This window comes from Scylla paramamosain, chromosome 25, assembly GCF_035594125.1.
Source record: "Scylla paramamosain isolate STU-SP2022 chromosome 25, ASM3559412v1, whole genome shotgun sequence".
NCBI classification, from domain to species: domain Eukaryota; kingdom Metazoa; phylum Arthropoda; class Malacostraca; order Decapoda; family Portunidae; genus Scylla; species Scylla paramamosain.
This window is the reverse complement of record NC_087175.1, coordinates 13522079-13548223: the sequence shown is the minus strand read 5'-3', so window position 1 is coordinate 13548223 and position 26145 is coordinate 13522079. Positions and strand designations below refer to the sequence as shown.

The 26145-nt window shown below is 37.4% G+C and overlaps 1 protein-coding gene across 1 annotated transcript in view; it reads right to left on the bottom strand.

Annotated features, from left to right (window-relative positions):
• LOC135113220 (uncharacterized) overlaps positions 1-26145 on the bottom strand; it is a 633180-nt gene that overhangs the window by 245007 nt on the left and 362028 nt on the right. Inside the window, exons 37-38 of the mRNA XM_064028389.1 lie at positions 11941-12020; positions 11117-11255 (exon numbers count right to left, since the gene is read on the bottom strand). Of these exons, the coding sequence (XP_063884459.1) occupies positions 11117-11255; positions 11941-12020 (219 nt within the window). The remainder of the gene's footprint in view (positions 1-11116; positions 11256-11940; positions 12021-26145) is intronic.

Below are 26145 nucleotides of genomic sequence, written 5' to 3'. Positions count from 1 at the left end.
TTGGCTGATGTAGCCTCTCGCAAGATTAATGACAGACATGAGTGGAAACTCGACTCACACATTTTTACTACCTTGTGTAATGTTTTTGGGACACCGTCCATTGATTTATTTGCCTCAAGGCTTAACAAACAGGTTAATACATTCTGTTCGTGGTTGCCAGATCCGGAGGCTAAATATTTTGATGCTTTTTCCTTGGACTGGTCAAACTTTGATTTGTCTTACATTTTCCCCCCATTCTCATTAATTGCTAGGTGCCTTCAGAAGTTACGTGCGGAGGAAGCACGAGGCTGGATGGTGGTTCCTCTGTGGCCGTCTCAGTTTTGGATGGGCATGCTGCTCCAGTTGCTAATAGACTTCCCACGTTTGATAACGAACAGGAGGAATGTTCTAACACACCCGTCCACAACAGATCCACACCCCATCATGTCCCACACGAGGCTCATGGCATGCCTTCTGTCAGGGAAAACTTGCAGAAACGAGGAGTTTCGCCGGCGGCTGCGGACATCATACTTGCCTCCTGGAAACCAGGTACTGAGAGGCAATACAGCCCACATGTCCAGAGGTGGTCGTTGTTTTGTGGTAGACGGAATGTCGATCCCACTTCTCCAACTGTAGGTCACATTGTAAATTTTTTGACGGAAACCTTTGACAGGGGTGTGGGTTATGAGTGTGTGAACACTGCGAGGGGTGCCCTGTCTTCTCTCGGCATTGTGGTGGACGGATGCAGGGCAGGAAATCACCCTTTGGTCATCCGATTCATGAGAGGGGTTTTTCAATCTTAGAACTCCTCAGCCCAGGTACACTGACACTTGGGACGTCCAACCTGTCTTAGAGCAACTAAGGTCCATGTTCCCCTTACATGCATTAACACTTAAAGAATTAACGCTAAAATTGGTTATGATGATGGCCTTAACTCAAGCTGCCAGAATTCAAACTTTACAACTACTGTTAATCAGAGACATGCTCATTAATGAACACTCCATTTCAATACAGTTGGGGGGCACTCTTAAACAATCCAGACCAAATTTTAACATCAACAGGGTCACATTCCATCGTTACCCTAAGGATCCACGATTATGTGTCTGTAGCACTCTCCTGAGGTACATTGATGTGACTAAAGAGCTTAGACAGGATGAGATGCACACTGATGCCAGGCTCCTCATTAGCTTCATAAAACCCCACAAATCAGTTTCCAAAGACACTATTGCCCGTTGGGTCAAGACCATTCTCCGCATGTCCGGCATAGACATCTCAAAGTTTTCCGCTGGTAGTGTGCGGCCAGCAGCAGCTTCAAAAGCTGGAGTGGCGGCTGTCCTTGTCGCATGCATTATGGCTAAGGCGGGCTGGTCTAGGGAATCTACCTTTGCAAAATATTATAATAAGAACATTGTGCCTGCTTCTGACCTCTTTCAGGATGCAGTGCTAGAATAAGACATGATTTGGGTTTGTTGCTGCACTCCAGTGTTGCAGTACACGGATATTTTAAGTATTTAGTATCTAGTACCTTAGGTTTATCTTATGATATGAACTGTTACCATTTTTCAACATTGTTTGTAGATTGGATTAAGTTGGATGCAATGTACCTTATTTTATTCACCAATTGTATGATTGTCTCATGTACAAGATCCTTCCATGGAATAATAGTTATAGTACTGTTTCTTGTGGGGCATTTCCTTTTCCTCTCTACTATTGCATCCTCCCTCGTCATCCACATGGCTTCAAAGCCTCATGGGAAATGTCCGCCTAGCAGATAGGTGATTTTGCCGAAGTAAAATTAACAAAGTACACGAGACTTACCGTAGGTCAGTTGAAGTGTACTTCTAATTTTTCGAGGCAAATCACCTCTGCTGGTGCGGAGATTTCACATGCCCTCCTCTCCCTCCCTACCTTAAGCTCTACAGGTTACTTAATTTCCTAATTGGTTCATCATGTGGATGTCGAGTCCTTGCTTTAAAGTCTGCCGGCAGCGCGTGACGCACTCTCTCTCATGTGAAATCTCCGCACCAGCAGAGGTGATTTGCCTCGAAAAATTAGAAGTACACTTCAACTGACCTACGGTAAGTCTCGTGTACTTTGTTAATTTTAATGCATTTTTATTATATTCCTGGGATGTCACTCTCATAATATGAATGTTGAATAAATTACATATATATATATATATATATATATATATATATATATATATATATATATATATATATATATATATATATATCTCAGTTCTAGAACTTAATTCATTCATGAATGTCGTTTGAAATCCAAAACATCCGAAAACCAAAACTATTTTTCCCATAGGAATCAATGTAAAATGGATTAATCTGCTCCCAGACAACAGTCTATCCTGTCTTAGTGGCTTATGACAGACTCTCCCACAGCCAAGATAACTGCTTCACAACATCTCCAGCTCACAAATCATTTATCCAGAAAGGAATGAATTTAGAGGCACAGAACTCATCAGAAAATACTGTTTAGACCATGCAAGTATTCTCTTTGTCACTGATCTAGTGAGGGAAAGAAGCAACCCACTTACTGCCAAAATGAAAGTGATCATAACACTTAGACATCTTGCTTCTGCGAAAAAATACTGTGCAGTGGTGATGGCGTTGGGGGTCATCAAGAAAGCCACAGGTGACTTGGAATAACTTCTGAGTACCAAAAACTGTTTGTTTACATCAGGGCTTTTCAGTGGGATCACATTTACCTTATTTCAAAGATTGAAATACTGTCTTATACTCTGTGTCTCTCCTCCAAATATATAAAAATTGAAGTAAATATTTATAGAAACTATAAAGCAGCAATAAACGGCAGCTTTTGCTATGTCTTTTAACATTTGAAATCAAGTAACTTTGTTCTAGAATCAAATTATGGTACGGCAACTAAAGCAATAATGAGTTCAAAATTTGTTTGAAAACCAATTTGTTCAAAAAGGGAGGCATTTGATAACCAAGGTTCCACTGTATAGATATATATATATATATATATATATATATATATATATATATATATATATATATATATATATATATATATATATATATATATATATATATTTTTTTTTTTTTTTTTTTTTTTTTTTTTTTTTTTTAGGGACACTGGCCAAGGGCATAAAAAAAAAAAAACCCCACTGAGATACCAGTCTCCAAATAGGGCCTGAAGTGGTAGCCAAAATTGAAGGATAAGTATCTTGAGACCTCCCTCCTGAAGAAATTCAAATCACAGGAAGGTGGAAATACAGAAGCAGACAAGGAGTTCCAGAGTTTACCAGAGCAAGAAATGAATAACTGAGAATACTGGTTAACTCTTGCATTCAAGATGTTGAAAAAATAGAGATAAGAGAAAGAAGAAAGTCTTGTTCAGCAGGACCATGTGAGGAGGGGAGGCATGCATTTAGCAAGGTCTGAAGAGCAGTTAGCATGAAAATAGCAGTAGAAGATAGGTAGAGATGCAACACTACAGTGATGACAAAGAGCCTGAAGACAGTCAGTTAGAGGAGAGGAGTTGAGACGAAAAGCTTCTGATTCCACCCTGTTTAAATAAAAGAGCAGTATGAGTGGAACCCCTCCAGGCATGTGAAGCATACTCCAAACATGGATGGATAAGGCCCCTGTACAGAATTAGCAGCTGTGGGGATGAGATAAACTGGTGGAGATGTCTCAGAACGCCTAACTTCATAGAAGCTGTTTTAGCTAGAGATGAGATGTGAAGTTTCCAGTTTAGATTATAAGAAAAGGACAGACTGAGGATGTTTAATGTAGAAGAGGGGGACAGATGAGCATCACTGAAGAAGAGGGGATAGTTGTCTGGTTGATAGTTGAGTTGATAGATGGAGAAATTGAGTTTTTGAGGCATTGAACAATATCATGTTTGCTCTGCCCCAATCAGAAATTTTAGAGAGATCAGAAATCAGGCATTCTGTGGCTTCCCTGCATGAAATGTTTACTTCCTGAAGGTTGGACATTTATGAAAAGATGTGGAAAAGTGCAGGGTGGTATCATCAGTGTAGGAATGGATAGGACAAGAAATTTGGTTTAGAAGATCATTGATGAATAATAGGAAGAGAGTGAGTCACAGGACAGAACTCAGAGGAACACCACTGATTTACGAGAAGAACAGTGACTGTCTACCACAGCATCAATAGAATGGTCAGAAAGGAAACTTAAGATGAAGTTACAGAGAGAAGGACAGAAGCTGTAGGAGGATAGTTTGGAAATCAAAGCTTTATACCAGACTCTATCAAAAGCTTTTAATATGTCTAAGGCAACAGCAAAATTTCACCAAAATCTCTAAAAGAGGATGACCAGGATTCAGTAAGGAAAGCCAGAAGATCATCATTAGAGCAGCCTTGACAGAACCCATACTGGTGATCAGATAGAAGTTTGTGAACTGATATATGTTTAAAAATCTTTCTGTTGGGGATAGATTCAAAAACTTTAGATATGCAGGGAATTAGAGCAATAGGATGGTAGTTTATGAGATTAGAATGGTCACCCTTTTTAGGAACAGGCTGAATGTAGGCAAACTTCCAGCAAGAAGGAAAAGTATATGTTGACAGACAGAGTTGAAAGAGTTTGACTAGGCAAGGTGCAAGCATGGAGGCGCAGTTTCAGAGGTCCATAAGCCTTTCGAAGGTTTAGGCCAGCAAGGGCATGGAAAACATCATTGCAAAGAATTTTAATGGGTAGCACGAAGTAATCAGACGGTGAAGGAGAGGGAGGAATAAGCCCTGAATCATTCAAGGTAGAGTTTTTAGCAAAGGTTTGAGTGAAGAGTTCAGCTTTAGAGATAGACGTGATAGCAGTGGTGCCATCTGGTTGAAATAAAGGAGGGAAAGAAGCAGCAAAGTTATTGAAGATGTTTTGGCTAGATGCCAGAAATCATTAGGGAAGTTAGATCCTGAAAGATTTTGACACTATTAATGAAGGAGTTTTTGGCTGGTTGGAAGACAGACTTGGCATGGTTTGGGGCAGAAATATAAAGTGCATGAGATTCTGGTAATGGAAGGCTCAAGTACCTTTTGTGGGCTACCTCTCTATCATGTATAGCATGAAAAGAAGCTGTATTAAACCAAGGTTTGGAAAGTTTATGTCAAGAAAAAGAGAGAGAAATGTAGACCTCCATGCCAGGCACTATCACCTCTCTTATGCACTTGGCACACAGATGGATCTTTGACACAGAAGCAGTAGTCATTCCAAGGAAAATCAGCAAAATATCTCCTCAGGTCCCCCCAACTAGCATAGGTAAAATGCCAGAGGCACTTCCACTTGGTGGGATCCTGAAGAGGGATTGGAGCAATAGGTCAATATACAGATATGAGATTGTGATTGGAGGAGCCCAACGGAGAAGAAAGGGTAACAGCATAAACAGGATTAGAGGTTAAGAAAAGGTCAAGAATGTTGGACGTATCTCCAAGACGGTCAGGAATACAAGTAGGGTGTTGCACCAATTGAAGGTTGAAGGTTAGTTCACCAGGATGGTCAGTGAAGGGAGAGGAAAGCCAAAGCTGGTGGTGAACACTGAAGTCTCCAAGAATGGAGATCTCTGCAAAAGGGAAGAGAGTCAGAAAGTTAAGTAGTAAAAGAATTTTTTTTTTATTCAGAGGAGTTAAGTGAGAGGCATACAGCACAGGTAAATTTAGTTTGAGAGTGACTCTGTTGTCATAGCCAGATGGTGGAAAACTAGGGAGATTCAAGAGCAAGGGCACGAGAGCACGTTAAGTCATTGCACACATAAACGCAACATCCAGCTTTGGATTGAAAATAATGATAGAGAAAGTAGGAGGGAACAGAAAAGGGGCTAATATCAGTTGCCTTAGACACCTGTGTTTCAGTGAAGAAAAGAAGATGAGGTTTAGCAGAAGAGAGGTGGTGTTCTACAAATTGAAAATTAGATCTACAGTTGCAAATGTTGTAGAAGTTAATGAAGAAAAAGTTGAGGGTGGGTGCAAAGACACTTAGTGTCAATACCAGAAGAACAGTCTGACTTGGGGACTGATGTGTTTATCCTTTCGGTACTTCAGTTTACACCAGTAGGTTATACACACACATTATTATTATTATTTTTTATTTATTTATTATTATTTTTTCTATTTATTTATGTATTTATTTATTTTATTTTTATTTATTTATTTTATTTTATTTTGTTTATTTATTTATTTTATTTATTTTATTTATTTTTTTTTTTGTATGTGTGTGTGAGTGACCAGGGAGTTGGCACATTATCATGCCCTCACTGGCTGCCCTGAGAAGAATTCTGGACCTAATGGTGTCCCACCAAATTATATATATAATTCTAAATGATATCTGTAATTTTATGTGCTTGCATGTTGTCTGGTCAAACCCTAAAATAGCAGTGTGGATAGACTGCCCCCAACCCCTATACACATGAAGCAAATTCCATACGTGGACGGATAAGACCCGTATACAGAGTTAGCAGCTTGGGTAAGTGAAGTTTCCAGTTTAGATTATATGTAAAGGACTGATCAAGGATGTTCAGTGTAGAAGAAAGGCACAGTTGAGTGTTGGAGAAGAGGTTGTGTCAAATAGATAAGTGGAAGAGACAGTGAACATTACTAAATTTGCTGTACCCTAATAAGAAATTTTAGAGATGTTCCTTAATGAAATATGCCCCCATTAGATGACAAATAGTATACAGTTAGCGCATTCGTTACTCACACATGAACAATGACAACCGGGGATTAGTTTTTTGATACTTTTCAAGGCAGGTTTTAAATAAATCCACGGTATTTGAGTTAATGATGCTTGATGGAAGACAATTCCAGATATTTATTACATGATGAAAGAAAACTTTGGGTACATTTAATTGAAAATGTTTACCTTTTAAGTCATTTTAAGTCATTGTTTCTGTAACATCTGTTTGGTTGAATGTTAGGTAGAGTTCAGGACTCATATTTGTGAAACCCTTAACAATTTTGTAAAGCAATATCAGGTCCCCTCTCAATCTGTGTTTTGATAGGAATTTAGTTATTTAAGGCATTCTTCATAGGGCTTATTGTGAAGTCTTGGGATTATTTTTGTTATTCTTTGTTATTCAGTGTTGTATTTTTTTCTAATTTCTCAATATCTTTTTTTGTAATAAGGTGACCAAAATTATGAAGAGTATCAGTCCTAACACTGATCCTTGAATGCCACTACTTACATTTATCCAACTTGAAGATTTACCATTAATTACAACTCGCTATTTGCGGTCTGTAAACTAATCCTCTATCCACGCAGCGAGCTATTACTTTATGAATGAGGCGCTTATGAGGAACCTTATCAAATGCTTTCTGGAAATCAAAATAAATTACATCTACTGCCCTGGTATTATCAGACATATTATACATGTTGTGGAAGAAATCAAGTAAATTTCTTAGACATGAGCATTTATTTCTAAAACCATGTTGAGTGTCCATAATATTATTACTTTCCAGAAATTCTACTGTTTTATCCCTTATTATTGATTCCATAAGCTTTCTCACTGCTGATGTGAGGTTTATGGGATGGTAATTTTGAGATTGGAATCTGTCATCTTTTTTTTAAAGATATGTGTAACATTTGCAAGTTTTCATTCACAAGGGACTTGTGTGTTTAATGACTTGTTGAATAATATGGATAGAGGCTTGGCAAGCTCCTTTTTAGCCTCCAATATCTGCATGGAAATTTTATCTGGTCCTAGTGTTTTGTTTATTTTAATTTTATTGATCACATGTAAAATTTAATTCTTCTGGAAAGTACATGTGTTCAAAAAGGAGATGTTATTTAGGGTTTAAGTGTTGATAGATTAAATATTTAGAATTTTTCTCTATTGTGAATGTGAATGCAAAGTAGTCATTTAGATTTTCAGGTATTAGGATTTCGTCACCATGTTTGCCAGTTTTCAAGATTAGAGGGCCAATTGTAGAAGTTGATACTATTTTCTTTCTGATATAGTTGAAAATTCTTTGGAATTTGATTTGCATGAATTTACAGTGTGAAGTTCCATGTTTGTCTTTCCATCCCTTATAAGTCCTTGTTACTTTTGGTCAGTTTACATTTGTAGCAAGCGTGTTTTTTGGCTAAGAGACTATTTTTGATTGTGTTTTACCATTTCAGTTTATTGTTAATGACTGATCATCTATTTCTTGGTGGAACAGATTCTTCAAGAGCTTTTTTAAGTTCAAAAGTGACTGTCTTTAAAGCTTCATTAATATTAATATTTCCTAAGATTGCATTCCAGTCATAGTTGGCCAAAAATGTTTCTTAATTTACTGAAATCAGCCCTCAAATAATCAGGCACTTTCTTTTTACTTTCTTGTACTGAAAACTTATCAATTTCAATTCTGAATGTAATCATCCGGTGGTCACTGTTACTGAATTCTGGACCAATTTCCTTTTTTTTTTTTTTTTTATGTAGGAAGGACACTGGCCAAGGGCAACAAAAATCCAATGAAAAAATATGCCCACTGAAATGCCAGTCCCATAAAAGGGTCAAAGCAGTGGTCAAAAATTGGTGAATAAGTGTCTTGAAACCTCCCTCTTGAAGGAATTCAATTCATAGGAAGGTGGAAATACAGAAGCAGGCAGGGAGTTCCAGAGTTTACCAGAGAAAGGGATGAATGATTGAGAATACTGGTTAACTCTTGCGTTAGAAAGGTGGACAGAATAGGGGTGAGAGAAAGAAGAAAGTCTTGTGCAGCGAGGCCACAGAAGGAGGGGAGGCATGCAGTTAGCAAGAGCAAGATCAGAAGAGCAGTTAGCATGAAAATAGCGGTAGAAGACAGCTAGATATGCAACATTACGGCGGTGAGAGAGAAGCTGAAGACAGTCAGTTAGAGGAAAGGAGTTGATGAGACGAAAAGCTTTTGATTCCACCCTGTTTAGAAGAGCAGTATGAGTGGAACCCCCTCAGACATGTTAAGTATACTCCATACATGGACGGATAAAGCCCTTGTACAGAGTTAGCAGCTGGGGGGTGAGAAAAACTGGTGGAGACGTCTCAGAACGCCTAACTTCATAGAAGCTGTTTTAGCTAGAGATGAGATGTGAAGTTTCCAGTTCAGATTATAAGTAAAGGAACCAAGGATGTTCAGTGTAGAAGAGGGGGACAGTTGAGTGTGTCATTGAAGAAGAGGGGATAGTTGTCTGGAAGGTTGTGTCGAGTTGATAGATGGAGGAATTGAGTTTTTGAGGCATTGAACAATACCAAGTTTGCTCTGCCCCAATCAGAAATTTTAGAAAGATCAGAAGTCAAGCGTTCTGTGGCTTCCCTGCATGATGTGTTTACCTCCTGAAGGGTTGGACATCTATGACAAGACGTGGAAAAGTGCAGGGTGGTATCATCAGCGTAGGAGTGGATAGGACAAGAAGTTTGGTTTAGAAGATCATTAATGAATAATAAGAAGAGAGTGGGTGACAGGACAGAACCCTGATGAACACCACTGTTAATAGATTTAGGAGAAGCTTTCATTCATAGTTAACACAAGGTCCAAAATATTGTCTCCTCTTGTTGGTTGTTCTACAGGTTGGTGGAGACTGCTTTCCCCCAGGTTAGCATATAAGTCATGTCCTGAGCGTGAGTTTAGGGGACCACCCCACCTGCACACTAGTAGGTTTAGGTCACCAACTATTATGGTCTCATTCTGGCAACAAATTTCTGCTATCTGCTCAGAGTTTATTGCCAGTTGCCTGTGACTGACCTGAAGGTCAATAAAGGAGGGCAAAAATAAATTTATGTGAATTATATTGAAGCTGAATATAGGAGGCATTAATGTTATCAATTTTTTCGGTGGATTTTACAATGGGGTGAAGATGAGATTTAACATATAAAAGTACTCCACCTCCCTCTCTGTTATACCTTTCAATAAGGTAATAAGTTATATCCTAGTAATGAAAATTCTGCTAAGAAGTCTCTGTTTACTGTTTTAATCCATGATTCTGTTACAACAATGAGATCATAATCCTCCAAATAGGCAGTTTCCTCCAGATCTTGAAATTTGTTCCTTATACTACGAGCAATAGAACTTAATAGATTGATGAACAGGTGGGGCGGATTCAGTGCTGTATTTTAAGTTGTTGCAGGCACTCTCCCTTGACACATTTTTTTGTAGAGTGGGCAGATACTGCCTTGTGGAAGAGACACCCAAGCCCCACAGAACCTACTGAATTTAAGTAAAAGCTGTCATTTTGGTACAGAATCCTATGGTTGTAGAATTGGTTCCATGGATTTATGTAGTCTTCTTCTTCTCTGCAGAGGGTGGCAAGACAAGAGTTTATGCTGAAGGCATGAAGGGGAAGGAGGAAAGGGAGAAAACTTGCATTGTAGCAAGATATTCTATCTCTTATTGAGACTAGGTTAGGTCTGATCAGATTAAGTTATGTAAGTTATGTTGGGTTAGATTAGGTTAAGTTAGGTGTACTAGTGTTCACAATGGCATTATCATGAGATACCATCAAATGTCAAGCTAGATAAGTATAGAATTTCACCTGGTGAATACCCACCAGATGTGATTCTACATCACCACATATGGGACTATAGAAAGTTTTAAACTTGTTACAAGATTCAAGACCATCAGATGAAAGAATGTCAGATGCAAGGCCTCATTGTATAAACAGTTTTTTATAAGATGTCATACCCTTCCTCTCTTGTTGGGAAAAGGCATTATTTACAGAGCCCATCATTTTATATATGCTCTTTTCATCAGTGATATCAAGTTTATAGAGTGCATCTCCCCCATTAAGAGGACAAAGTATTTTGGTAACTTGATATTACATTCCGACAACAGAATATAAAGAAAATCTAAGATTTGGGACTGCTTACTTAGGCTGACAAGCTACACACATCAATCTACTTTATTCTATCAAAACCAGACTTCTGAAATGAAACTTTAGCTACTGCTGAAAGAAAAATTTCTTGAACAATGCTATCAAGTATAAAGATGTATATTTTGTGATGTCTCCTGCTGTGGGCACTATGTGCCATAAATTCAGAATCTTTGTTAATGTAAAAAGAAAAGACTTTATATGTAGAACAATGTAATTCCCTCCCAACAACTTCACTTAAATATCATCACCATCACAAAATCAGTTATTTATCAAACATGAGATGATCACTACAAAAGCTCTAACGACTAAGTTCTTACCTTCTTCTTCTACCCAAGTGTCAATGAAGGACATGACAAGATAATTTGTGCCAAAGCCAAGTCCAGTGTTGTGCAAAGTGACAAACAGCAATGGATTCAGTTGTTCCACCTCCATCTTAATCCTAATCACTGAGTCATCCTGAAAAAAAAAAGTCTCATTTGCTATCTTCCTTATGGTCACTGGAAGACTTGGATTATACACAATATGCATGATTTTTTAGAAGAGGAACTATGATGATATAAAGAGAATAGAGAGAAAATTTTTAAAAGTCTTACACTACCTTGTATTCATTTCAACTTCATTATGAGCAACACAAGCAAACATTCTATAAGAGTATTATGGGACAGCATTACTACTGAGATAGAAAATAATAATGAATAATTGATTACAAGCATCACAACAGGATCATGTGATACTGCTGGAATACAAAAAAATTATTAAATAATTATGGTAACAGCTAGATCAGAGAGTAAGTATAAGAGGGAAAATAAGTGTGAAATATAAGTAAAAGAGACACTGGGAGCATTTTTTATAGTACCTAACTACTCTTTAATAATTATGTATTGTGCATGCATTGTTTTTAACTTTTTTAATATATATATATATATATATATATATATATATATATATATATATATATATATATATATATATATATATATATATATATATATATATATATATATATATAAAGAGAGAGAGAGAGAGAGAGAGAGAGAGAGAGAGAGAGAGAGAGAGAGAGAGAGAGAGAGATTAGAGCATTCCATCATTAAAAATCCATTTTAGAAAAGTGAAGGTTTTTGTCAGCAAATTAAGGACTCACTTCTGAGATATTGAAGGTACTGTAGACAATGGGCACCTTCTGTTTGGCACACTCCTCAATGGCATTTACAGGCTCCATGGCTGCCAAAAAAATGTTCTGTAAAATTTTTCTGCAAATGTAAGTAATTGAGACAGTCCAGTTATTTTAAAACCATTTTGTACTGATCATATTACAATGATTTTACTTTGAAGGAACTACAAGGTGAAAGGGTAGGTGTAAAATTAAATGGAGAACAATTGAAAGAGGTTGACTTTTGTGATTATTTAGGATCAACAGTTCCTGTGGACAGAAGGGTTGAGAGAAGTAAAATGAAGTTAAAGAAGCAGGAAAAGTACTTGGTGGAGTGAGAAAGACCTTTAAATACTGGACACTGGGTATGAATGTAAAAAAGTTATATGAGGGAAAAGTGGTGCCCATTGTGCTGTACGGTGTTCAAGCATGGAACATGGGAGTAGCAGAAAAAAATGGTTAAATGTAATGGAAAGAAAGTGTTTAAGGAGTGTGTGGAGCAGCAAGGATGGACAGAATAAGAAATGAGGAGGTAAGAAGAACCAGTGTTTTGAAAGAGTTGGCTGAATGGGCAGATCAGTGTGTGCTAAGATTATTTGGGTGTGTGGCGAGAATGGAGAACTGTTAACTAATGAAGACAATAATGAGATCAGATGTAGGCAGTGAAAGGATAAGAGGAAAGTCATGCCTGGAGTAGATGAACTGTGTAATGAGAGCACTGAATGAGAAAGGAATGACTATGCAACAAGCAAGAGCAATTGTGCGTGATAGAGATGAATGGAGAGTGATATTGGTGAGTGCACGAAAATGAAAGTCTTGTCAACCTCCGGGAAGGGAGGTGGGCACACTTGGTGGAGCCCAATGGTATATGGATCCAGTTGTAATGCAGGGCACTCCGTAGAAAGTACCCTGCATCTAATGTGGTCTCAAGATTAGAGTAAGTGTATAGCAGGCAACAACCTCATTATGAAGAGCCATGGGTAATCAGTATATGGTATTGGGCCTTGCTGTGGATGTAAGTGGCTAGCTGTGCTGTGCTTAGATTCGTGTGCATAGTATGGTGGTCCACATGACTATCCCTTTATACCAGGGACTGATGAAGCTAGTAGTGTGAATGATGTCTTTATATGGTGCTTTGTTTTGGTCACCCTGTGTGGGATTGCTGGCCTAGTATATAGTTAAATAGATAAGTTTTTTCTTCAATCACAACACTAAAAAATCTCTAAGTGACAAACTTTCTTAACCTCTATTCCAGTGATGCTGACATCAGTGTCATTAAGTGCCAGTGAGGTATACACCATGTACATCTCTCCCCCACAGTTCCCCCTCCCTGGTGCCTTCCTTGTCCATCTCATCCTCTCCCTCTCCTTCCTCCTCTCCCTCCACATCTGTCTCCCCTCCATGCCTACACCCTCCTCCTCATCACATGTCTTACCTATCTATAACAGTTTTTCAAACTTTTTACTTTGAAAGATTTGCACTCCCTCCCTAAGTGTGGAAATTCCACAATCTCTGCAACACATTCACCCCTCTCTCTCTCTCTCTCTCTCTCTCTCTCTCTCTCTCTCTCTCTCTCTCTCTCTCTCTCTCTCTCTCTCTCTCTCTCTCTCTCTCTCTCTCTCTCTCTCTCTCTCTCTCTCTCTCTCTCTCTCTCTCTCTCTCTCTCTCTCTCTCTCTCTCTCTCTCTGTATGTTGCCATCACTATCACTAAGACATTGTATTCCTTTTCATATGTAAAGGGAATGATGAGAAAGAGGGGATTGGTCAGCTTCAGTCAATATTTTCACTGATAAGACCTTCCCAGCTATATTAGTGATATCACATAAGATCAGAGGCACACACACACACACACACACACACACACACACACACACACACACACACACACACACACACACACACACACACACATTCACACTTGGTAGAGCTACATAATAAATGCTATTTATTTGTGGAAGCTTGTCATGAACTCTAAAGAATTTCTCTATAAAAGCTGACTATTACTACATTAATGAATAAAAGAGATGGTGCTGCTATAAATAGTCATGGTGAAATTGTCACTTTTTTTTTTTTCTTTTTTTTTACACATTCACTCTCTTCATTTTTTTGTGTGTATCATGTTCTTCCTGCACATAGAAACTATAATTGGAATTTCTAAAGCTTTCATATGGAGTATAGCTTAGGGCTTGGGGTGTAAACTGAGCCAAAATTGTGGTATGGTTTGCCTCAACCTCTCAAAACTGGCATGATAAGCAGTCATTCTTCTAAAAAAAAAAAAAAAAAAAAAAAAAATGATGTTGATATGAATTAGGAACTGCACAATGCAGTTATATACATAATTTATTCAGTTATCTAACAGTGTATAATGCACACTGATTGAATGATTCCTCATGACACAAAATTATATCAGATAAGAAAAGGCCAAGATGCCACAATTGAAGGTGGTGCATATGAGTGTGACCCAGTATACAGGTATGTGCACATTTTGAAGTGTCTGGTGCAAAGAGGTTAAAGCAACAAGCTGCCAGTTACTTTCAGCAGTCATATTCAAAGTAATTTCTCTTTGTTTTATTTATACAAGTTGAAATTCTAATACATAATATACTAAACACTTCATATATATATATATATATATATATATATATATATATATATATATATATATATATATATATATATATATATATATATATATATATATATATATATATATGCTCATCCCCAAACAGGATTCAAAGTGGTAGTAAAAAATTGGTGGATAAGTGTCTTGAAACCTCCTTCTTGAAGGAATTCAAGTCATAAGGTGAAAATAAAGAAGCAGGCAGGGATTTCCAGAGCTTACCAAAGAAAGGGAAGGATGATTGAGAAAAATGGTAAACTCTTGCATTAGAGAGGTGGATGGAATAGAGGTGAGAGAAAGAAGAAAGCCTTGTGCAGCAAGGCCACAGGAGGAGGGGAGGCATGCAGTTAGCATGAAAATAGTGGTAATAGATAGCAAGATATGCAACATTGTGGTGATGAGAAAGAGGCTGAAGACAGTGAGTTTGAGGAGGAATTGATGAGACGGAAAGCTTTTGATTCCACCCTATCTAAAAGAGCAGTATGAGTGGAACTTACTCCATGCATGAATGGATAAGGCCCTTGTACAGAGTTAGCAACTAGAAGGAGGGGTGAGAAAACTGGCAGATATTTCAAAACACATAACTTCATAGAAGCTGTTTTAACAAGAGATGAGATGTGAAGTTTCCAGTTTAGATTATAAGAAACGGACAGACCAAGGATGTTCAGTGTAGAAGAGGGGGACAGTTGAGTATCATTGAAGAAGAGGGGATAGTTGTCTGGAAGATTGTGTTGAGTTGATAGATGGAGAAATTGAGTCTTTGAGTTATTAAACAATACCAAGTTTGCTCTGCCCCAATTAGAAATTTTAGAGAGATCAGAAGTCAGGCATTCTGTGGATTGGTGAATAGTAGTTACAGATTGAATGACAGGACAGGACAGATGTGGCCACTGCGGGAATAGTAAGGATGAAGTGGTGTGCTTTCGGTTGTTCATGTAAGGAAAGTAGAGGCAATGTTTGTTTTTATAAATTCAATCCCAAGACCAAAAATAAGAAAAAAAGGATGGATGGACATTACAGATTTGTAGGTAAACCATAAATGCCACCAGTAACTATGAGAGGGAGACCAGGAGCTGTGACCAAATGAAAAGGCAGAAGCTCTAAGGGCAAAAGAATAAGTGATGGGGGGGATAATGATTACTTCAAACAAGATAGTGACTTGTATCTTTCTTTAAGAGAGTTACTTGTTCCTAATGCATATAAATATATAAATATATAAATACATATATATATATATATATATATATATATATATATATATATATATATATATATATATATATATATATATATATATATATATATATATATATATATATATATATATATATATATATATATATATATATATATATATATAATTTTTTTTTCTCTTTTTTAAGCAATAAAGTTATTTCTCTCCTGCAAGACAGTGACTTGCATTTCTCTTTAAATGAGTTACTTATTCCTACTATAGGACAGATTTTTGTGGAGCACAGTGATTGCTCCCCCTGCATGACAGTGTGAAGTATCTCTCTCTCTCTCTCTCTCTCTCTCTCTCTCTCTCTCTCTCTCTCTCTCTCTCTCTCTCTCTCTCTCTCTCTCTCTCTCTCTCTCTCTCTCTCTCTCTCTCTCTCTCTCTCTCTCTGCCATCTTTTTCTGTTCAGTTCTATCCTTCTTCTTGCTATCTCTGTTATTCCACTGTGCATAACAGAACCTTTTTAAAAAAAGAGTTACTGCTCTAACCTTCAAACTCCTGTCTTATTGCTTTAATTTCCTGTCTTTCTAAATTCTTTTTAACTTATCCTCAACTCAAAGGTTCTTAAACATATATCACTTCATAACCTTATATCTGATTGCCAGTATGGGTTCCATAGTGGTCTCTCTACTGGTGATCTTCTGATCTTCCTTATTGAATCTTGGCCATCCTCTTTTAGAGATTTTGGTGAAACTTTTATTGCCTTAGACATATCAAAAGTGTTTGATAGAGTCTGGCACAAAGCTTTTATTTTCAAACTTCATATCAGATTTTCTTTTTTGACCGTTCTATTCCTGTTAAAGTAGACAGTCCCATGTCTATTAACATTCATGTTCCGCAGTGTTCTGTCTTGTCGCCCACTCACTTTCGATTATTCATTAATGATCTTCAAAACTGAACTCATTGTCCTATCTACTCCTATGCTGATGAAAGCCGATAGTGGTGGTGAACAAAAATTTCAAATAATGGAATGTTGTATGCCACTACACTTTCTGGTATGAAAACTTCTGGGGTTACTTTTTGCTGAATTTATTGTATTCTGTAAGCAATGGAAAGTATGCTGTTTGGCCACACATTCCAGACTTGGGTTGTGTGGCACAAAATACATTTAAAAGGGGAAGAGTGAATTGACTAGGGACCCTCTCCTTTGTATATTTATTCCTGTAATGAGAAACTTTTAACCCTTAGCTTCTTCCTCATAAGAGTTATTAACCTAGAATATAATGACAATGAAAAAAAAAAAATGTGGCTAAATCAGAATAAAGATGATAAAGATGAAATATTCTGATGTTAAATCAATGCAGAATAAAGAAAATGTTGTGAGATTGAAGGATGTAATCTGATGAAATGTCAACACTCTTATACTCTTCTGATCTTGCTAACTGCATGCCTCCCCTCCTCTCACAGCCTTGCTGCACAAGGAGGAGGCAGTAGGTACCTGCCGAAACAATAATTAACAATAATTACTCAGGTGATGCTGTTAACTTATTATTAAACCCAGCTGTGACCTTACTGAATGTTTCCCTTTGTGTCTCACAACATAAGGGGGCAGTCACAACCTGCCCTCTAAAGACAACTCTCTTCCTTCACACAAAACTACAAGCACCTAATTACAAACACACCCTTCACTCAAAAATTCAAGATTATCGTGGCGACTCCTACACCAGCCTCGCAGTCCCCATCTGGGGAGGGGACCAGGTTGGAATGCTCTTTTGGTATCAATCCTAAGTGTCTTGACACCTCCCTGTGGATGTTGCACCATGCAACTGATTGGAAAGCTGAGTGCCAGGTTGCAAGTGTGTCATACGAGTGTTGCTATAGGGAACCAGGTACTGTGCCTTATAACCTGTAAACTGTTCATGAAATAGATGGGAGTCCACATGCCTCTCCCATGTGTGTCTGTGGCTGGTGACCACCAAAGTGCCTTGAGAAGATGCATCACCTTGCTTGCAAATTGCAGGGATCCCAGGTACATCCTGCTCCAAGCTTCCGAGTAGCCAGAACAGGTGTGACTGTTACATGTGGCCCTCCTGTTTTCCTCTTCACCCCCCCCCCCCCTTTACTGCTGGAGAAGCAATGGTAAGCCTGTGTGTGGTAAGTGTAGCCTGACCAGTGGGTGTCATTGCAGTAGTGAAGGCAGCTAGTGACAGTATACACACACACACACACACACACATTTAGTATAATGCCAGATGTGCAAAAGCTAAGAGAAAGGATATAGCTTGGAAGACACTGAAAAAACAAAGAAAAGAAAATAACAGAGAGCAGTACAAGGAGGTAAGGAATGAGTATGTTAGCATAAAAAGAGAGGAGGAGAAACAATTTGAAAAGGATGTGGTAAAGAAATGTGAAGAAGAGCCCAAGCTTTTTTACAGATATATCAATGGAAAGATGACAAGCAGAGAGACCATTAACATGAAAGTAAAGGAAGGAAGAATATATCAAACCACAGAAGAGATGAGTGAAATTATGAATGAGAGTTTTAGTTCTGTGTTCAATGTGAGATGAGGTAGGGGGGGGTTACGGGAAGTCTTGGTGCAAAAACACGAAATTGGCAAATCATTAGAGAAGTTGGATGTCAGGAACGCAATGGGGCCTGATGGAGTGTCAGGTTGAACACTGAAAGAATGTAGAGAACAAGTGGTGGAGCCAATTTGTGATGTGATTAACAGCTCACTGATAGAGGCAAGAGTACCAAGAGAATGGAAGAGAGCAAATATAGTGCCAATACACAAAAGGAGGAAAGAGGACTGAGCCACTAAATTATAGACCGGTGTCGCTAACTAGTGTTATGGGCAAGATCTGTGAAATAGTGATCAAGGAAAAGTGGATGAAACATTTGGAAGAGAACAAAGTTATAACAAATAGTCAATTTGGTTTCAGAAAAGGAAGGTCATGTGTGACAAATTTACTAAGTTTGTTTCTATACAAGAGTAATAGAGGAAGTACAAAACAGAGATGGATGGGTAGATGCAGTGTACTTGGACATCAAAAAAAGCTTTTGATAAACTTCTGTATAAAAGACTATTGTGAAAAATGGAACATATAGGAGGACTGAGAGGGACAATGCTAAAATGGATGAGAGATTACTTAAAGGATAGAAAAATGAGAACTGTGATCAGGGACACCTGTTCAAGTTGGAATAATGTAACATGTGGAGTACCACAGGGGCCAGTGTTAGCACCCATTATGTTCCAAATATACATCAGTGATATCCAGGAGGGTTTGACCAGTTAAATTAATCTATTTGCTGATGATGCAAAATTATTAAGAGTAATAAAGAGTCATGTTGACTGTATAGAGGTGCAAAGAGATATTGAGAAGATTTATGGATGGAGCAAGAAGTGGAAATTGAAATTCAATGCTAAGAAATGCTATGTGATGAAACTGGGAAAGAGTAAAAGAAGACCTGCATAGGACTATAAAATGGGAGAGGAAGTAATAATGAGGAGCAGGGAGGAAAAGACCTACGAGTAGTTTTTCAAGATACCCTGACCCCAGAATGGCATATAAATGAGATATTTGGCTCAACATACAGGATGTTAACAAATATTAGGGTAGCATGGTACATGGTAAAAGACTATAATGAAAAAATTATAGCCATTATGCTACATCCCAGACTGGAATATGCAGCAGTGGTGTGGTCTCTGCATATGAAGAAAGACATAAAGAAGTTGGAAAGAATTCAGAGGGCAGCTACAAGGATGGGACCAGAGCTGAGAGACCTAATGTATGAAGAGAGGTTGAAGGAAATGGGACTGCCAACTTTGCAAGTTAGAAAAGGAGATCTAATAGTGATGTATAAAATAGTTAACTGCATTGAGAAGATAGACAAGCAGGATCTGGTGTTGCTGGAAGAAGATGAAGCTGGATGGACAAAAGGACACTCAAAGAAGATCAGGAAGAGTCAGTGTTTGAGGGACATCAAGAAGTACAGTTTTCCATATAGAACTGTGGATATCTGGAATGTTCTAAATGAAAAGGTACTTACAGCACCAAATGTGCAAAAATTTAAGGAAATGCTGGATAAATATAGATATGGAGACAGGACACTATGAGCCCTGCTCAAACCCTGTACTATACAACTAGATAAATACAACTAGGTAAACACACACGCATGCGCACGCACTCATGCACCCACATTGGAAAAAAAATTGGAGGACTCAGTGGATCACTGTTAAAGTGTGTGACTGACTTTTTGACAGAGAAATGAGAACAGTAATTAATGGCAGCAGGTCGAACTGGAGAACGGTAATAAGTGGAGTCCTGCAAGGTTTGGTACTTGCACCTATTATGTTCACAGTTTATGTAAATGATATGACAGAAGGTGTAGAAAGTTACATGAACCTTTTCACTGATGATGCTAAGATTATGAGGAAAGTAACATATGAAAAGGACTGCAATGCTTTAAATCAGGACTTAATTAAGATTAATGAAGTCATTGAGGTGGAACATGGAGTTTAATGCTAAAAAATGTAGTGTGATGAGGTTTGGAAAAAGTGTGTGAAGACCATTTGGCAACTGTTACTTAGGGAATGAGGAAATCTCTATAAGATCAGAAGAAAAAAGACCTAGGAGTAATTATTACTGATAATTTGTCATTTGGGAAATTCGTCTAGATGCTTTCCCTGCTCATCTCTCTCTCTCTCTCTCTCTCTCTCTCTCTCTCTCTCTCTCTCTCTCTCTCTCTCTCTCTCTCTCTCTCTCTCTCTCTCTCTCTCTCTCTCTCTCTCTCTCTCTCTCTCTCTCTCTCTCTCTCTCACACACACACACACACACACACACACACACACACACACACTGAGCTTTTATACAAGAGTAGTAGATAAACTACAAGAGAGAGATGGTTGGGTTCATGCAGTCTATTTAGATCTGAAAAAAGCTTTTGATACAGTTCCACATAAAAGTCTCATATGGAAACTGGAACATCGAGGAGGGCTAAAAGGAAAAATACTTAAGTGGATGAAGGATTATCTCCAAGGTAGGGAAATGAGTACAGTAATCAGAGATAATAAATCAAGTTGGTGCGAAGTAACAAGCGGAGTACCACAAGGGTCTCTGTTGGCACCTATAATGTTTCAGGTCTATATAAATGATATGACGGTGGGTTTAAATAGCTACATTAACATGTTTGCAGATGATGCAAAATTGATGAAAGTAATAAAGAACCAAGAGGATTGTGAGGAACTACAGAGGGATATTGATAGAATTTATGAATGGAGTAAATGATGGAAATTAGAATTCAATATAAAGAAGTGCCATGTAATGGAGATGGGAAGTAGTAAAAGGAGACCTTCATGGGAGTATAAGATAGGAGGAATCACAATACCAAAGACCAAAGAAGAAAAAGACTTGGGAGTAATAATTCAAGACACGCTATCACCAGAAAAACACATCAATGGAATATTTGGCTCTACATATAATTTGCTAGCAAATATCAGGGTGGCATTTAATTACCTAGACAAAGAAATGATGAAGAAAATCATAACACACATGATACGCCCCAAACTGGAATATGCAGCAGTGGTATGGTCTCCACACAAGAAGAAAGATATAAGGAAATTGGAAAGAATACAAAGAACAGCTACGAAAATGATACCTGAATTGGAAGACCTAAGTTACGAGGAAAGACTGAAAGAAATTGGATTACCAACACTGCAAGAAAGAAGGGAAAGAGGAGACCTGATAACAATGTTCAAATTAGTAAATGGCATGGAGAAGATAGACAGAGATGACCTAGTTGTAAAAGTGGAGGAAGGAGATAGACGTACAAGGGGACATATGAAGAAATTAAAGAAGAGTCATTGTTTGGGAGATATTAAGAAATACAGGTTTCCGCATCGAACGGTTGAAATATGGAATAACTTAAAAGAAGAGGTGGTTGCGGCAAAGAGTGTGCACATGTTTAAAGAGAGATTGGACAAATTCAGGTATGGAGACAGGACTAATTGAGCTTTGGCTCGGACCCTGTACTATACAACTAGGTAAATACACACACACACACACACACACACATTCTTAACTCAAAAAAAAAATAATAATAATTATTAATACCAATACTAATAATTTATATCAATAATAATAATAATAATATAATAATAATAATAATAATAATAATAATAACAATAATAATAATAATAGTAATAATAATAATAATAATAATAGTATTGATAATAATAATAACAAGATTTAACAAGAATAATAATAATGATAAAAAAAGTAACTAACAAATGTTAAATTGTTATGTAAAATAGCATAGTTATCATTAAGAAAGACATGGTTAATGGTCCTTATTTTAATGATAAGTTATATGCAGAAACATACATAGCTACCTCCCTACAGCTGTGAATGTAGATTTTGTGCTATCTAAAAACTAGGTGCCTTGCAAAACAGCTAGTTAGAAATGGTGTTACAGTTTGTATAAAATATGTAGAAAGTGGCAGATTATTGCAGGCACTACCTAATCCCTGCAGATAATTCATAAATCCTAATACATTATACTTTAAGACATTTTGGATGAGAGGAAGGAAGGAGGTGTAAGGAAAAACTTATCTCGTCACTCCCCTTTTTCCTTACACATCCTTCCACCACATTATATTTTCTTCATTTGTTTAACCTTATTGTCTATGGCTTTCCTAGATTTTCACCCTTCCCAACAAAGGGGTTGTGTATTAAGTACAAATAAACATTACCAGATGAACAATATTCTGTGGATCACCTAGCGGCAAAAGGCCCTAACATATCGTATGGCACCATTCTGTCCGATTACCTATAGTGTAGTACATGCAATGTTGGCTGTGATTTTTCATAACACCATTGTTCATATTTGCTTTCTCCACATCACTATTGCCATTTCACATCAAACGGATATATTCTGCACATAAGCACAAGCATGCACATGCACACATTGGCAGTCAGTGATATCAACAGGGAAGATGACGGCCAGCACAAACCCAAATATTTTTGAGGGCTTCAGGGAAGAGGATCTTAGTATAGCTAATGCAAATAAAGAAATGTGGAAAATTGAAGAACAAAATGTGAAAATATGAGAAGAAATAAGTAGCTTAACAGCAATGATAAAGGCATGGAAGGAAGAAAGAGAAGTGGGTTGTGACAATGTAAAAAAAAATATCCAGTGATATAACAAAGATGAAAAAGAGGGAGATAGAAAGAGAAAAAAACAAAGAACTGAGAGAAGAGGTGACAAAGAAAAATACTGTGAAGAAATTAAGAAACTCAAGAAAGAGAATGAAGAGTTAAAGAAAACTTTGTGAGAGAGGTTAAGGTTGGAGTGAAAGAATGACAGGGAGTCAAAAGTTGGAAAGGAGAGAACGACAGCAAAATGTGTGCGTGGAGGAGATAATAAGGCAACAACAACAGGAACACAATGAGGATATGGAAGCAAGTGATTAAAATAATAAAGGAAAAAAAGTAATCCTGTGAGAGACTACAAAAATGTGTGTGGTGGTATTTGAGATTAAGAAGAACCTACCCATGAAAATAGCAAGAGGGAGAAAGAAGAAGTGAAAAAGGCTAAGGAAATTATAGCAGAAGTGGTGGAGGAGAGTGGATAATCAAACAAACTGAAGGGGTTTACAGAATTGGAAAGTATAAAAGAAAATGGAAAGAGGCCAATGAAAATAAGATTCAAGTCACAAACACCAGCAGAACATGTCTTGCAAAGAACAAGAAAATTGGCAAAAGTAGAAGGAATGAAGGAAATATGGATAAAAAGAGACATGAACAAAGAAAGAGTTGAGAGTAGAGGTCAAACTAAAAAATGAGAACACAGGAACAATTGAAAAGATTCACCTAGAAAGTTGTGGACATGAAAGTGAGGAAATGGTGGCACAAAGATGCCATGCAAAATCACCAAGCAGAAGTTTAAAGATTATGTATACTAATGTAGATGGTTTGGTGTTGAGCCTATTGGAACTTAAAGAATATTTAAAGAATAATAAACCAGGTGTGGTATGTTTAACAGAAACCAAAATAATAGAGAAAATAAAGTTGGGATTTACAAAGGAAAGATACAGCACATGGAGAAGAGACAGAAAAGGAATGGGAGGAGGAGGAGTGATAATATAAGTAAAAAAGGATATTGTTGCTGAGGAAGTGGAATATGGAGATGGAACAATGGAAACATTAAGTGTTGTGATTAAGATCAAAGGAAATGAAAAAAGGAAAATCACTGTGACATAAATACCACCAAAAACTAATGCATGGGAGACCAATAAATTTAAAAGTATGCAACTAGAAAAAAAAAAAAAAGAGTATAGAGGAAATGATAAGGAAAATAACAAAGGCTCTTAGTAGGCAACTTCAACTTTAAAGGAATTAACTGGGAGGAGATGGAAGCAAAAGAAAATGTCAGGTCATGGAACAAAAAACTTATGCAAACCATGGTGGTGAATACAAATGAGACAATGAGTGAATGAGCCTACAAGATGCAGGGAAGAAGAACCATCACAGTTTCACTTAATGTTTACAAACTATACTTTGTCTGAGTCCAATGGGAAGAGGCAATCATGTGATAATATAAATAGTACCATGGGAGGAAAAAGTGTTGCACAGGAAAGAACAATACATAAATGGGAGACAACTAAGCTAAAGCAAACTTTGGAGAACTTAATAAGTTTTATGGAAAAGTTAACTGGGAAGAGCTAATTGAAGGTAAAGTATTGCAAAAAAAATAAATAAATAAATAAAAAATTGAACAAGTATAGAGCGGGGGTGCAACAGTTTCTGCCAAGTTATAAAGTGAAAATCAGGAATCAGGAATGGCATAATGACAGGTGTGTAGAAGCAAAAAAAAAGACATAGCATGGAAGAAAATGTTGAGGCAACTGAACAGAAATGCCAGAGAAGAATACAGAAAGCCAAGAAATGAATATAGTATAATAAGAAGAGAAGAAGAAAGGAACTTTGAAAGTAAGAAAATGCAAGGAAGGACCCAAACTCTTCTACAGATAAGTAAATGGGAAAATGAAACATAAGGATGGCATAAACAAGTTAAAAAGGGAAGGAAGAATTTATGAAACTACTGAGGAGATGAGTGAACTAATGAATGAGTTTTTAAAGGAAAACTGATTACAAAGGAAGCTGATTTTGTGGCATCAAAAATGGTATCACAGAATAAGGGAATACAGAAGATACAAGTAAAGAGACAAAAAGTTAAGAAACTGCTAGAAGAGCTGGATGATAGAAAAACTATGGGACCAGATCAAGTAAATGGAGGGATATTAAAAGAATGCAAAGAACAAATGGAGGAACCCATATGGGATATAATTAACAGCTCGTTGAGAGAAGGAAAAGTACCAAGGGAATGGAAAAGAGATAATATAGTGCCAATATACAAAAGGGGAAATAAAATGGAATCATTAAATTATAAACTGGTGTCACTAACAAATATTGTAAGCAAACTTTGTCAAATAGTAATTAAAGACAGGTGGTGGAATATCTAGAAGATGAAAAGATAATTGCAGAAAAGCAATTTTGATTCAGGAAAGGAAGATACTGTATCACAAATCTACTGAGCTTCTATATGAGAGTAATAGATGGAGTGCAAGAGAGTGCAAAAATCCAATAAAAAAAAAAATACCCACTGAAATGCCAGTCCCATAAAGGGCTCCAAAGTGGTAGTCAAAAATTGAAGGATAAGTGTCTTGAAACCTCCCTCTTGAAGAAATTCAAGTCATAGGAATGTGAAAATACAGAAGCAGGCAGAGAGTTCCAGAGTTTACCAGAGAAAGGGATGAATGTTTGAGAATACTGGTTAACTTTTGCGTTAGAGAGGTGGACAGAATAGGGGTGAGAGAAAGAAGAAAGTCTTGTGCAGCGAGGCAGCGGGAGGAAGGGAGGCATGTAGTTAGCAAGATCAGAAGAGCAGTTAGCATGAAAATAGCAGTAGAAGACAGCTAGAGATGCAACAGTGCGGTGATGAGAGAGAGGCTGAAGACAGTCAGTTAGAGGAAAGGAGCTGATGAGACAAAAAGCTGTTGATTCCATCCTGTCTAGAAGAGCAGTATGAGTGGAACCCCCCCAGATATGTGAAGCATACTCCATACATGGACGGATAAGGTCCTTGTACAGAGTTAGCAGCTAGGGGGAAGAGAAAAACTGGCGGAGACGTCTCAGAACACCTAACTTCATAGAAGCTGTTTTAGCTAGAGACCTTACCTTTCCTTCTTGCTGAAAGTTTGCCTACATTCAGCCTGTTCCTAAAAAGAGTCACAGTTCTAATCCCTCAAACTACCATCCTATTGCTTTAATATCCTGTCTATCTAAAGTTTTTGAATCTATCCTCAACAGGAAGATTCTTAAACATCTATCACTCCAC